Source organism: Chiroxiphia lanceolata, chromosome 6 (assembly GCF_009829145.1).
Source record: "Chiroxiphia lanceolata isolate bChiLan1 chromosome 6, bChiLan1.pri, whole genome shotgun sequence".
NCBI lineage: Eukaryota > Metazoa > Chordata > Aves > Passeriformes > Pipridae > Chiroxiphia > Chiroxiphia lanceolata.
In genome coordinates, this window is record NC_045642.1 from 9,799,173 (window position 1) to 9,814,564 (window position 15,392).

Below are 15,392 nucleotides of genomic sequence, written 5' to 3' on the forward strand. Positions count from 1 at the left end.
CCTTGATCTCTCAGAGCTGCTGTTACCTCTGTACCACTTCCAGCACCGATGTTCTTAATGGGAAGATGTTTTCTTTGCACGGAAAAAAAGCACTAAGCTGATGCCAGAGCTATGTCTGAGTGCTCTGCATGCCTTGCAGTGCCTCACCCAGAGTGAAAAGGAATTGTGGGGCCTGGTGATCCTGGTCTCAAGCAATAGCCTTCAAGAGAAGGGAGCAGTTGCAGAGAAAGACTCTGCAAAAATGGTGTGTGGGGGTCTCAGATCTCAAGACACCCCCCCCTTTCATGTTCACTGCTCCCACGATACCCTGTCCTTTTGTTATCTGGGAGATGTGTGAAAGTGGACAGGAAAGCCAAGAAGTTTAGTTTGCTTGTCACTGCACCACATCTACCTGTTCCTTCGTGCTTATCCAGAGCCTATCGCTGGCAAGCCTTGGGGCACCTCCCAAATATTACTCACCACCACCTCCCTCAGAACAGGAGATCATCGGAGGAGATAGGGAGCACAAACCCTGCTGGGACCAGTGCTCTGTCTCCCAAGTTATTGCTGTAAACTCTGGAGGTGAACTGCACTGTCCAGTTTCCACCCATCATGGTGTTCTCATGATAAAGCTTAGATTAAACTCTATTAAAAATATAATACAGTCATAGTAAAACCCATACATATATTTTACAGTGAAGCCGTTAGATTCTCTGTGCTGTGGAATGCTGTGATATGTGTGCAATGGGGTTCAATCTAGTATTTCATTGCCTGAGTTTGTCTTATGTGGGTTCAGGTTATAACTAATGGAAAGGCCAAACATCATGAAGATACATTCACCCCTTCATCCCCTTCAAGTCATGCAGAGCTGTGTCAAAAAGGAAATGTTCTCATAGGGAACTGAAGGGAATAGTTATAAATTGAATGCTGTTCTTGTACATTTTGCCAAGTATAATGCTCACTAGTTCAACATCACAGGTGAAAGGGTAAGAAAAGACAAGTATCTTTGAAAAAAATTAAATCTCTGATAACACTGCAGAGAACATCTGAGCTAAGCAGAAAGGAATTTTTAGAAGTCTGGAAAAAAACACTTATTCTCTGGGCTCTGCCAACAGAAAAAGAAATGGAGAAGTATCTTTAAATATGTATAATAAACTTACATGCTTGGGGCAGGAAAAAAAATCAGTTTGTAGTTTGTTAACCCCCTGGCAAAGGCAGCTGCACATACAGCTCAGTGCTCTGTTCAAACAGAGAGTAAGTCTGAAAGCTGCTGCCATAATCTCTCTGTGCTGGAGGTCCAGAAAACAGAGCATTAAGATGCATTGCAAGGTAAGGATGAGTTGTGAGCTAATTCTCTCATTGAACTGTATAAGTAAGAGGAATGAAAAGGGAGATATACATATTAATCACAGCTCCTGTACTCTTTGTTCTGATGGCCCCAAACACAGCTCTTCATGGGACATTGTTTTCGTAGGGAACAGCTATAATGCCTAAGGCTCCAAAACTCTTCTATGCGTGTGGACACCTCTCAAAGATGATAAAAGATGTTTGGGAGCAGATTTATTAAAAAACATTTGTTTTTTGGCCTTCTGCTCCAGTTTAGTAACATCAAGGTTACCTGCTACGCTCTTAGCTCTAGGAATAGAGTGAGTGGCACAAAAAGCAATATTTTTGAAAAACATCAAGCTCTAATGGACTCCGTGCATGCACCCAAACCCACACATCTATGGAAAGAAGGCGGCTTGAGAAATCACTAGTGCTGGATAAATTGAGATCAGTCACTTGCACTCAAGTGTCTTTGCTCAGCTGATTGTTTCAGATTTTCTTCTGGCCATTGCTCATGGTTCTCTTTCTCCCTCTTTTCTAATCGAAACTGAGCTGACAGCTCCTCATCTGTCAGAGCAGCTACAGGGTGCTTTGCTGCTAAAGTTTTCAGGCTTTATCAGCTCTCCCCAGTGAGGCACACAAGAATGGAAGCCTAAAGCAGCCCTTTCCCTTGAGCTTAAAGAGGATATGTCCCAACCTAGAAAGGGCTTATAATAAAAAGTACAGGAGGGGAAAAAAAAAAAAAACACAGCAATTATATTTACTGACCTAGAAGGTGAATGTTTGTTTTGTTGTAGCTTTTTTCTTAGTCTGAATTCTCCCTCCTTCCTTCTGATGAATTTTTATTGGTGATGTTGGTCTTCATCTTTTTTCTCCCTTCTTCCTATTTTGTCCTGTCCTCAGCTTTTGATGTTCTTTGAAAAGCAACACCCTGCTACTCGTTCCCTCCCAGTCACTTGCTCTCTAGGTCTCTACAGTTTTCCTTTTCCTTATACTCCTAGTACAGTCTCTTTACCCACTCCCTCCTGCCATTCCCACCTTCACCAGCTTTCTAGCATTTCCAGCACGGCTCTAGCTCTCACAAAACATCAGCAATCATATAACAATTTGGAACCATTAACCAGTTAAGTGTCACACCTCTCTACAGGGCAGGTAATTATTTATGACCACTGCGAAGCTGCCACTGTTTGGGGTAACAGATTGTTCAGCTGTTTCTGCTCAAAGGGCCCCAGACAACAATAGTGAGGCTGCGAAAGGTCAGGGTTGGGATGAACAGCTAGAGCTGTGTGGGGGAACTACAGACATCTGCTAACACACTGCTTAGCTCTGAACCCTCCTCTTCCTCCTGGGGTTTGTGAGCATTAAATGTGTTCTGGATTTGTAGTGTCCTATAGGTTACATCTTAAAAAAAAAACCCCACATTAAAATCCACAGAAAAGTCCATGGACCACAAAGAGCTCATCCTTCTGTGCATGGAGTAACTGGTCTGTCTTCTTTGTTCCCTGTCCGAGCAAACCAGGCCGGGCTTCCTCAGGGGGAGGCTGCTGCCTCTGCTGAAACCAGCTCATTAATGAACTAATGGTGTGACACTGCACTGGGGACTCCCAACCTGAACTGCTGCACGACACTTTTCCCAAAGGTGGAAGATTTATGGTTCTAACCTAAATTAATTAAGAAGCAGAACCTTAATTAAGAAGCAGGTTGCTTTCTGAAACTGCTAACCCACTTCAAAGGGCTGAAGCCATATACTTAATGAGGAACAAAGAGGAGAAAACAGGGTCAAAACAGACCATATCTCTGCATTGTTCTCAACCCATTCATCTTGCACATGGGGGGTGCTCTGCTGGCATTTTAAAAATGGCAGTGCAACATCTGCCACCCAAAAGGAGAATTGGGGAGTATGGGAGGGGCATGTGGTTTATTCAAAAGCCACTGCTCCCCTTTTGAAGAAGAGATGAGCCAGATGTACTTTTTTTTTTCCCCTCTGCCAATTCCTGGTAATTTTCCCATTGATTTCAGTTGATCCAGGATATCCCTCTTATTCTCTTTTCCTTTCTCTGTTTTTTTTTCCTAGCTAGGTGATTACACTTCGTGAATGACGGAGACTATTTGATCTTGCTTCTTCCTCTTATCATACTGGGTACAGCGGGCAGTTCAGGGGCAAGTGGTTCAAGGAAAACAAGAAACCTATCTCTTGAAAGGATATCACATTTTTAGGACTTCAGTTCCTGCAGAGTAGGACAGTTCCCACCGTCCTGGAAGAAACATCTCAACCTCAGGTAACTAGCATGCTCCTCACTCAGCTCTAGTTGCCAAGTCAGTGATGTATTTGGAACCATTTATTAGGTAAGATTTTGAACAGGTCATTCCTGCTCCTGGAATAAAGGGGCCTGGGTGGCTTTTCCCATTTTAACAGTGCAGTTTAACTGCTGTTTCAAAACCAAGTGTTTCTTTAGTAAGACACACAAGCTAGAGGAAGGATTATGGACTCCTGGTTGAACAGAACTTCCAGATGTGCCACTTCCTCAAGTACCATCCCTACAGGTTTTTGTAAACCCTGTTGGATGTCCTTTGTACCCTTAGGAAGGTACAGAGATATTGCTGCAAGTCAGGCCTTGTGCTCTTTTGGAGAATGTTAAACCCAGCATTAAAAACAGATCGATGTAAGAGATTAAGATAAATGCACAAAACACTTTCATTGTCTTTATTTTCAATCGATACTGTATGAATACAAAGTTTCTAGAAAGCTACAAAAATTCTACCACTTTATCAAGAAGGCATCAAAATGTGTCACTTTGCAAAGACATGAAAACACCTGCAGTAACCGACACAAAAATAGCATTTTTAGAGTGATGAAATAATTGCACTTAACTGTCATGGATATTAAAGTTATCACACATATGTACCGCGAAAGCTAGAATACATTTTTTTTTTTTACAAAGCACTTTATAAAAAAATTCTCTGCACACAAAACCTATAATTTTCATATTACTATCATACTAAAGATAAATTCACTTTAAAGCCAACACTTAAAACATTTTAAACAAAAAAAAAAAAAGGTACCAGTACCTACACACAGACAATAACAAATACAAGAATACTGTACTGCCAAGAGGTTTGACTGAAACTCCTTTTGAAAGCTTCTGCAAATATGTTAAGAAAACATTGGAGAACATTCAGTTTTTTTCCAAGAGCCTTCCCTCACTGTCTAACCTAGAGGTACTTTACCATCAAAAGGCAAGTTCTACATCAAAAGTTACCAGCAGCAGTACAATATTAAAGTAACCACTGACCATATATGAATATGCTTAAGTCACAAACCCATTTTATACACATTACACAAATAAACATAAAGTGAGAATTCCATTAAGTCATTTACAAATGTGAACAAATGCACATGGCAAAAAAACCCCAAAACAAAACAAAAACCCAACCTGTTTTACATAAAATGTACTGAAGAATTAAAGGCTATTCAGGTTTTCAATGTTATAAAATTCTTTTGTCTTTTTTTTTTTCAGGCACATATTGTATTTTTTGTCTGCAGTCATGAGCCTGAATCAGAGGCCCATAAAACAAAACAAAACAAAACAAAAACATATATTCTGTAAGGAGGTAACAGGGATCCATCTCCTTTTAGTCAACTGAGTGCATTTAAGATTTCATTTACACACTGGAACTAATGACATGATCTCAGCAAGAATGACCTGAAAAGTTAAAAGATGAAGATGTCCGAAGTGTTTCTTGTACTTTGACTTATCCAGCCTCAATCTTTTTTTAGGGGGCTAAATATCATGTTATGAAAGGTAAGGGGTGGTGGGGGGAAAGAGATCATCCTGAGAAAAGTACAAAACTGGATTCTATTATACACATCTGCTGTGTGACTGGGCACGTGTGTCAGTGTATTCAGTATGGGTCAAGGAAAGGAGTTTCTCAGTACGACTGACTGAGTGCTCCAGGAAAACTCCAAGGGGAACTGCTTCAGGAAGCAAGTACACCCCAGGACCCGCAGTGGAAAAATAAATAGATATGGATTAGTACGTCAAATGCTGTATCTGCCCCGAAGTGGCCAGTTACTTACATTCAACATTAATGTACACCCTTCATTATTCCCAGTAGCCCATCCCATGGAGGTCTAACGGAAGAAGCTACTGCCAAACTTACTGAGCTGTAGCTGTGGGAGAAAGGGAAAGTGAGAAACAGGCATTATGTCTGCAATTCCTTCAAAATAGTGGTGCAGTACCTAAATAAAAACGGTCTGGAATTCAAGTAAGTAAAACTACATTTGTTAGTAGTAATTTTTAACAGCCCCAAATGGTACCATTATTCTTATTTCAATGAGACAGAGGTGTAGTTTATCACAAATATTGACTAGTACAGCTGCAATGTTTGGCAATAACTGAAAATGTTTTGCTCTGCTTGTGGGGCTAAAGTGTCTTTGCCCTACCTCAGTCTCATTGTGTTCAACAGGATTACTCGTCTTATAGAGGTAAGTGAGATTTAGACCTTGAAGGAATAACAAAAATAATATTTTAGAGAAAGGGAACTTGAATTATCACAATATTTACCACACAGTGTCACAATATTTCTCTATATAAAAAGTTAATCTTAGTTTTCATCAAATACTTTAAAAATCAAGTTAAAATTGTATTCACAACTATATAATCCCTCTGACAGCTTTTGGTTTTGCTGATATTTGTTCTTTCTAACGTTGTTTTCTTAAAATCTTGCTCCTCTTCCCATCAATTTCAGTTGTAGTGTACAGTATGGCCCCCGTTCACAGAAGGTATCAAATACAGACACGTTATTAAGAGGAGCTAAATTTTTTTATCAAGACATCATCTGGGAGATAAACAAAACAACCCTGTGTTTTGAATCGTGCTGGCCAGAGTTTCTCTAACAGCACCTTCATCCACAACGCTCACACTCAACATTTCAATGCTTAAAAACACACAATTCCATTTTCCCTATAGCTGTTCTCGGTTCTCCATTTTCATCTTGGTTTATGCAGCTGACTTTCAGCATGCACAGCTTTGTAAACAAAATCTTGTGTCTAAACAAAGAATCTTCACAGATACCGAAATATTATTAGAGGAGATCAGTGAAGTCATGTCTGTCCACTGAAATTCTGCAGTATATGGATCTCTCATTATGCAGATGTGTGACTGGATGAAGAGAATATAAATGTGAATATTTTCATTTTTATATCACAGACAAATCAGTTGCTGGATTGCAATGCTGTCAGAAATGGCAAACAGTAGATTATTCTTCAGCAGGCTGATCATTAGCAAAATCACTTTGCTATGAATGGTGCTCTTTTGTGAATGGAGGCCTGTAGATTCAACTTATTCCAATAAACCAAAGGCATTACGGTGATAACTAAATATTTTTGGTCTCTCTACAAATTGTCATTATTATGGCAGCACTTTTCTAAGCTGGAATTTCAAACCAAAGGCACTTTCATGCTAGAGTGCAGAAGAGTCACAATTAATTATTTGGTCATGAAATTTAAAAAGGCAGCATTTATTAATACAATTCACTTTTCCACGGAGAACTAAGAATCTGTAACCTTTCCTTTTGGTATAGGCATTTATCTGCTTAGGAATGGGACTGACTTGTACAGACGGTTGGTTTAGACCAAGCAGTCAAAGAGTAATATTTTTTCTGTGGGAAAAAATACAGATATTTTAAAAATGGAACCAATTAATAAAACAACATACACAATTTATGTTAAGAGGCTAAAGGTTCTTCTAATATAATGCTAAGGCACTGCATATTGTAATGCTTTGGCAGCTCTCAATTAAAAGGTTCCTACAAAAAAGTAACAGTAACAAGATAAGTACTTCCAGCTTACAAAAGAGCTCACAGTTTACAGGCAGCCTGTTGGACTACACACCCCACACTCAACAGTTGAAGGATTAAGGCTTTTAAGAATTAACATATACAGGGTATGGATCATTTACAGAAGTGTAAAGAAAAGACGATGGAAGTAGTTTCCCTAATATTACATATGTGAACACCAATAAACATTGTGACTGTTTATACCCTATAGTTATGGCATATGTAGTGTGTCAGACTCTATTAAAAAAACCTGTACCTGGTTTTGCAAATTGACTTACATACTTTATATGCCTTAAAGAGTTTGCTTGTAATCAAACAAACAAAACAAAATTAAAAAAAAAAAAATCACCAAACCCACAATTCAAACCCTAAATAAAAGACAACTTTAGAACAAAAAAACAAAGTAGTTTTTGACTTGTAACACCAAGTGCTTAGAATAAAGGGCTACCGTTAGGCTGTTACAATGCAGTGCTTTTCCTGATGTGATTGTTAGTGTTAAAAATGAGCAGTAAAAGAGACTTTACCATGGACATATTTCTGTGTTCAGTTCGCAGAATATAAAACTGAAAGATCACCAGCCCTAATATCCACAAGCAGGTAACAGCTAGACATCACAGCAATCATCCACCTACCAGAGTCAGATCAGAGGCAGGCTGAGGAACTAAAGCAGTTGCCCTTCCCCTCGATGGTGTTTGCATCGCTCTCTAACCCGAGGCCTCACCAGTGCTGAGTCTGAACCTGGTCTGACGCAGACATACAGCCACCCACTACCTCATCTAGGCTCTGTTCTGGTCTGGATAACTCAACAATGGGCAATTCTAACAGACAGTACTATGCAGGCATATAATATAAAAAAAAAACCCCAAACCAAATAACTTTCTTTTTTGAAGACTACAGCACTGGGAGTAAATTCTACACTTAAATGGCGCGTGGGCACTGTTTGTAAAAGGGTAGGGAGGAGGGACCTGCTAAATGTTAACTTCTTTGATTCAGGACTGCAAAAGACCTTCCCAAGAACCCTCTTTGCTGATACCTCATGACTGATCTCTAAGGTGGCTTGTGCTTGGCTGGGCAGCCCTCAGCCTTTCAGACAAAGGTTTCACATGAGAACTCGCTGCTGGCCCAGCACCTGCCCAAACAACTGCTTGGGCAACTGAAGGGCTGTGCTGGGCTGCAGAAGGGGAGAAGAAACAGGGCAACACTCTCTGATGTGACCAGGAGGAATGAGACTACTGCTCTCACACGTGCTACCTCAGACAATCACTCACACCCACATCCATGGTTCAAATCCTTACAGTATTAAAATATCTCCAGCTGTACTTCACTTCCTGGAGTCTTCCCTGAATATATCAGAAGGATGAATACTACCACATCTGGATGCAAAAGGACAGCAGACCCCACGTGGTACGTATGTGTCTGTTTTGTGTAAAGGTCTTGGCCAGTCAGAACTGGAGAGACAACTGGGGGAGGTGTAAGAGCACCATGACTGAGAGGAAAAGGAGAAAAAAAAAAAAAAAATCTCCACTTTCCAATCTTCTTTGCCTGATTGTTGGTTGTGATTTTCTAGCATCTCATAGATATTAAAGCTGTTGATCCTTTCAGAGTTGTACATACTCTTCTTTCAAACACGTTAGTGTTTTGCTTTCTGTTTATGAATTACTTGATGCTGTCGCAATGTCAGTTGTTTCCGTTCATCTGTTCATTTCAGAGTTGCAAGTTTTTTGCTCAACTTATTAGAAAACATAGTTGTCCATATAAAATATAACTGCACACACAAGACTACATATAATGCAAGTCTAAATCTTCAGTATTTACCTACTTATTGCAAAATGAGCCATCTTTTTCATTAAATAATCAAATTTTCATATTAGTACAATACAACTTTATACTCTTTTAAAATACACTAGATATGTTAGGGGTAAGGGATGATGTTTTCTTTCTCTGCAATACCTGTTTGAAAGTTTAATGGATTAGAAGATTAGTTTTAGCGTTGAGAAAAAAATACAAAATTTGCCTAATTTTAGGACCTGTCTGTTTCCATCAGGCATTTCTTAAGGCTATATTTTTCATTTGGTTTCAAACAGAAAAATGTTTCATTTTAAAAAATAATTTAGTGAATTACATTCGTCCATATCTTCCACCCTAATTAGTTACAAAGATAATTCTATAAAGATTATTAACTTTGCGTACTCATTTACAGTTATAGCTAAAGATTCATTTCAATTTCACTTGCATTGTAAAACAAGTATTTCATGTTGGAAAAAAACCCAAAATAAATTCTTATAAACGCTGTCAGTTTTTCCCCATGGCAAATGCTCTGTCATAGATTTTTCTATCAGAATTAAAAATAGGCCTCCACAGACAGAGGCATTAGGTTCTTAAATACAGTCTTCCCAAAGAACTGTGGTTTACAAATTTGAAGAACACTTAGTTTTAGAAATAATTTTTACAACTGTACCAGAATTTCACAGCTACAATTATATATGAACACATTAAAAATGACTTCACTAAAACAGGATTTAGAAAAATGTGGGTGAAAGTTGGGCCAGAGGCACTGCCACTTAGTGTTTGAGGTTTACAGTCTGTGTTTTGATAAAGAAGTGAAATGAAGTGTATATATAAATAACTGCTCAGTCCTTTACAAGCCGGTAGATATGATGCTGTGCTCCATGTTCGCTGTTGGACACTTCGAATACACAAGCCATGCAGAGCAGGGTTTCTTGTGTATCCCTGTTTGTTACCACCTGTTTGGGGGAAGGAAGAGGGAGATTGGATATTACACACTTGGAACCACCAGAGCTGAAACAAGAAACGACCCTCATCACCTTGTGTTCTCTTGCCAAAGGGAGCTGGGCAGGGAGAACACGGCCCTGTGCTTGCAGCCCCACACCTTCCCTGTGCTGCCAGCTCTCGGTTCTGAGCGAATCCTCAGCTTGGCTGAGGTGCCACTGCACTGAAAGCAAGATGGGTAACTGATGAAACCAGCTTAAAGGACACTACACCGACCATTCCTTGTGCTTTAAATCACCTGCTGGGCGTTAACTGCCTGTTTTCCCCGCCCAAGAACAAATTAACCCCACTGATATTTGTGGTATTGTAGCCCAGTCTCAGTAAGAACACATGGTATGGTTCAAAGTTACTGCCTCAGGCTCCCTACAAACACCAGACTTGTGTGGAAAAAAAAAAGAGAGAAGTAAGCTGAATTTGTGGAAAATAACAAAGATGTTTGTTCATGTTCACAGCCAGCTGAGCCTTTTCATCCCAAGCATCTATAGTGCCCAGAGTATCATTCTGAAGTCAGTGGGATGGCTTGTCTAGCAAGCAACATGACTGGTTCTCAACGTAACAGGCTAAGCAAGACATACAAAGCTTGAGAGCATTTTAGAAATGGAAAAGTAAGAAGTGAGTCCATACCAATAAAATTGTAAAGTTTTCCAACACGCTGTTCATCATGTATTTCTCGGGTAAATGTTTCAGCTTGTGTATGAAGTTGATCATATATTCACACATTGGAGAGCGATTTATCCTGTACACGAATCGGCCATTCTCAAACCTTGCATATTCAGTCTGAAAAAATAAGAAAGAGCATTTAGAAAGTGACCACTGAATCTGTTTTTTTTCTTTCTTTATGTAGACAGAAAAAAGAGAAAGTGGCTCAGACACACACACGCCTACTTGCTGACTCCCTGCCTGAGCTGTGCAGTGCCCTGCTAAAAATTCAAGGGCCCTTAATTATTAAAAATTACAATATCACTACTTGTTCTCTAACCTGTGAATTGACAAACTGAACACATGAGGATTACAGAACGGAAAGTCCAAGTTGAGTAAAAATCATATTAGGTAGAAAACTTTGTGGTAAGGTGATTTTACAGCAGGTATGAGGCATCTATCTGCAAAGGGAACAGCAAAAATAGGTTTATATATTTATGCTTAAGTATACACATACAAACATTGATATATTATTGCATGATTTAGTAGGCAATTTATGAACTACAGAAAGATGCAAGACTATAGGTGGAAGAAAACCAGGCTGACTTAAATTGCAGGGGCTCATAAAGGGCTGAAGGAGGGTAAGGCTGTGACTCTTGGACTCCAGCTGCCCAGCTACCAATTGCTTAGATGAGCTACTCAGTGGCTTGTGGGGATTTTTTGCTTTCTCTAAGCTTGGAATAATGGAAATGGTTAAAACCTTTCTTATGGTCACCATGGTTAGAAAACATATTTCATGTAAGAAGGACATGAACAGTGACCAGGACATCTATAAAGGCTCAATCTACAGCTCTAGGCTAAAATTCCACACAAAAACTGTACTGCAGATAACAGATGTGGGTGTGGGGCTTATTACCACTCACACATGGGTTAAAATGAACCCAAACGCTGCTGGGAAGGAAAATATTCTTTCAGGAAGGATTAGAGGAAGGAAGGAAGGAAGGAAAAGCCAGGTAAGATCAAGTAAAGACAAGAGAGAGAAAAGCCCAAGCAAAATAAAAGGGAACCAGAGCATCACCCCACATATCCCATCACAACACCCACCTCTACTTTTTCTACTACTTGCTTTCCAAATGAACAGACTTTGGTGGAACAGGTGATTGTCATGTTTTCTGAGCTCTCGTACTGACTAGTGACTCCGTAAAATGCTCCTGTATCATCCTGGATGTTGCAGTTTAAGTCAGCCTGTTGGGAAAAAGGGATAGATGGTGAAGATTTTATTTTTCACTTGACGATGTCAGTAGCATAAGCTGTCATTAGTTCACTGTTCTTTTCAGAAATAAGGAGGGTGGTTTTGTGGTGACCAGCAACAGCGGAAAAGGTCTGTCAGGGAAGTACCTGCCTAACTGTTGCAGCAAAACCGTAGGAAAGCAGCAATTTATTCAAGTTTTACACAATAAAAGACGACCCAGTATTTCTCTGGGCTACAGATGATGTTCTTGTCTGGCAGATAGCTGATGGAAATCCCTGAAGCTCCGGAGCCAACCCCTCTGGAGGGAACCTGCCTTGCGGTCTCAAATCCAACCGAGCCACCCCACTCCGGAGAGGCCATAGCTCACTTTCTCCTTTTCCTTTCTTAAAGCAACGAAATCCTCCTGGCAAAGGGAGACAGCTGCACAACACAGGATCGATCTCTGATAAGACTGTCAGGCCATATGGCGTTGATTCAGCAAAATACTTGACTTCAGGGAGCCGTGTGACGCAACCCGCCGGCCGCACGTGAGCCGTACGCGCAGAGCCGTGCCTGCCCACCAATAAATACTGCTGGCAGTGTTTGCTTTCCTCCAGCATTTCTCTGCAGCCTCAGTAACTACCCAGCTGCCTTTGATATCTAGCAACGGGGACCGAGACTTGCAGGATCAAGTGAGGAACAGCGCTACCTTTAATTATTTACGCCCAAACCCAAGTCCTGCGCACAGCGGGATTAATTTGGCTACAAAGCAACCGCACGGGTCACCTGCTGAATCCGGCCTCCCCGGGCCTGCAGCAGCGCTGAAGCTGTTCTGCCACTGTGCTCTTTGACATCATCAATCCATTTTCAAAAGTCCTCTACTTAAAAGCGCGCTAATATGGATACAGGCAGAGTCCAGGGATACGCACAGCTGGATTTGTTGATTCAGGCATTAGCTCTGCTGACATCTTTGGTGCCCGAGGAGAGAGCGGCCAGGGTTTTCTTTTTATGTGGAAATAGCTGATCAGCTACTGCAGTGTGACAGCTAAGAATTGCCTGAATTTTTAAGTTACTCCAAGATGAGCATTTTAGCAGGGAAATACACTTTCGTGACTGTTTCACTTGCAAGTGTCTTGCTCTGTTGGTTTTATTGCTAATATAGAAATGGAACACAAAATACTTGAGAGATACCTTCATGTCTACCTCTAAACTTTTTTAAAAGACAGTTTACAGGTATGTTTATGTATGCCCCATCCCTGGAAGTGTTCAAGGCCAGGTTGGACTAGGCTTTGAGCAACCTGGTCTAGTAGGAGGTGTCCCTGCCCAGGGCAGGGGGGTTGGAACTAGATGATCTCTAAGGTTTCTTCTGACCCAAACCATTCTATGATTCTAGTGCGGAACATTCAGTATAGTTCAGGTCATTTGTAACTGCTATTTAATTTTTAACCCGGCAATGGCTCATTAATTCTACTCAGTGTCTGCAGCCCTTATTTGTGGTACCGGGTTCTGAGGCAACATGCTGATAATGGCACATACTGAGGTAGTTTGTGGTACACAGAAGACACAGGTCTAAGATTACTTGGGGCTGGCTTTGTAAATTAATCAGTGGAGCAGTCTCCTGAGGTTTACACATAGTAACACAAATAGCCCTGTAGTCACGTATTTTGCATAACAGAAAGAAATCCTATCACTGCTACACCTTTTTTCTTGCACCTGCTTTGCAGTGAGGTCAGCAGTTAATGTTTAATGTGCGTCTAAAGCGGTGTTTTCACAGCGAGCTGTAAGAAATTGTTCCGAGCTGATAGTAAATAAACAATTTGCCATCACAGCTGGCTTGAAATTGAAACATGACAAACATCTAAACACGACAAACTGTAGCATCCACCAGTCATGCCACAGCTGCTCCACTGGAATTTCTGAAGAATAGGGATTTCTGCTGAAAAAACTGCACTGTTGTAGTTAATAATAATAATAATAATAATAGGAGTAATCTCTTAAAATGGGGCTATTCCTGCTGCTACCACAGTTTTACTAGCTAGTAAATTACAGTTTTACTAGCAAAACATTTTCTTTTTTTTTCTTTCATACATGAGCAAAATATTTAAGAAATCATAACTAAACCACTCCTCATAATTTCATGTTGTCAAAAGAGTCAACCACATAGACCTTTCACTTCAAGCTGCAATAACAACCGTTTACAGAATAAAAAAAGAATAAAATTTTATCTGCTGCCTTCTGATTTAGAAGCCCACTGAAAAAAATATCTAATAGTTGTATTTATGTGCTGACATTTAACCTGGAAATGTAACATATGTAGCCATCTGGCACCCTGTTGTTTACTCCCACAGCTCTTCCAGCTCTTGCTGAAATCACCAGGAGGCCTGTGTACACAAAACATGCAGGCTGGGCCCTGATGTTTGAATGAAGAACACTTGAAACTATCTCTCAATTGTCATGATTTACTCTTATGCAATCACAATGCTGTTGCGAAAGTCCCATGATGGTAATATAGATGTGTATTATCTTTATCTACTTATTTGCTCTTCAATTTTTTTTTTCTGAGTCTAACATACAATAAAAGTGTTTTCAAGGAAGGACAGAATTTCGTTAGCAACAGTTTTCATCGTCAACTAATTACAGATTGCTGAGAGCTGAAGCTTTAAGACTCTTCTAAATAGTCTAACACCAACATAAAAAAATCATAGGAGTTGGCAAACAAATACTCTTAAATGAAGGCTTCACCAAAGTCTCTTTTAGTACTGAAACAATTTTGTTTATTCTTACATACTAAAGCAAGTCTTTCCCCTCAGTTTGGGTTCAAACTTTCTCACTAGAGGCTGAGAGTACATGAGCACTGGGCAGGAGTGTGTATCACTGTGAAGAGGGGATTGTCACATCAAGGCAATACCCTGGACCAGGTGTTGAAAGCTTTGTTCCATGCTGAATAGCATGAGAAAGGAAGGAAAGACTGTTACTGCTGGTAAAATTCAAACCTTTGGTTAAAACATTATGGTGAAGGATTTAATTATACTGTTATGGCTTAAACAGTAAGGAGTTCATCTGAACACATCCATCTGAAAGCTGAATTATATTTCTTGAACTGATGAAAGAGATTATGAGACACACATCCCCCCCCCCCCAAAAAAAAAAGGCACTGCTGTGGCTGTGAGAGTTGTAGGTGCAGCTGTGAGTGGGAAAAAGGTGATGTGTTATACATGAATACCCTGGTCTTCAGCTTTAGCTCTTTACTACAGTATTGATTCCAGGGTTTGTGTCTACATCTTAGAAAGGATGTTGGAAAATTGGAAAGTGTTCAGAAAAGCGTTACAAGAATGATTTCAGGTCTGGAAAACATCCTTTGTAGTGAATGACTAATGAAACTCCATCTACTTACTTTTTCCAAGGGAAGTTTTTCCACAACTTTGTCATAGCCTGCAAGTTGCTACATGGGGAAGAGTCTTCTGATAGATTAAATCTTGCAGAAAAGGACATTAAAAGGCAGAAAGCTAAAGCTATGCAAGAGCAAGATGAGAAACAAGGCAGGGGCTGGTAACCCTGATGGCAATGGAATGCTGGCATAATTTCAGAT

At 40.1% G+C, this 15,392-nt stretch overlaps 1 protein-coding gene across 5 annotated transcripts in view; it reads right to left on the minus strand.

Annotated features, from left to right (window-relative positions):
• Positions 1-3,990: 3,990 nt before the first annotated feature.
• Positions 3,991-15,392, minus strand: part of TEAD1 (TEA domain transcription factor 1) — a 157,548-nt gene continuing 146,146 nt past the window's right edge. For all 5 annotated transcript variants that reach the window (XM_032690438.1, XM_032690436.1, XM_032690437.1 and 2 more), the window contains 3 exons: positions 11,677-11,817; positions 10,558-10,710; positions 3,991-9,887 (listed from right to left, as the gene is read on the minus strand). In XM_032690438.1, coding sequence (XP_032546329.1) covers positions 9,774-9,887; positions 10,558-10,710; positions 11,677-11,817 — 408 coding nt within the window. In that variant the 3' untranslated portion in view covers positions 3,991-9,773. The remainder of the gene's footprint in view (positions 9,888-10,557; positions 10,711-11,676; positions 11,818-15,392) is intronic.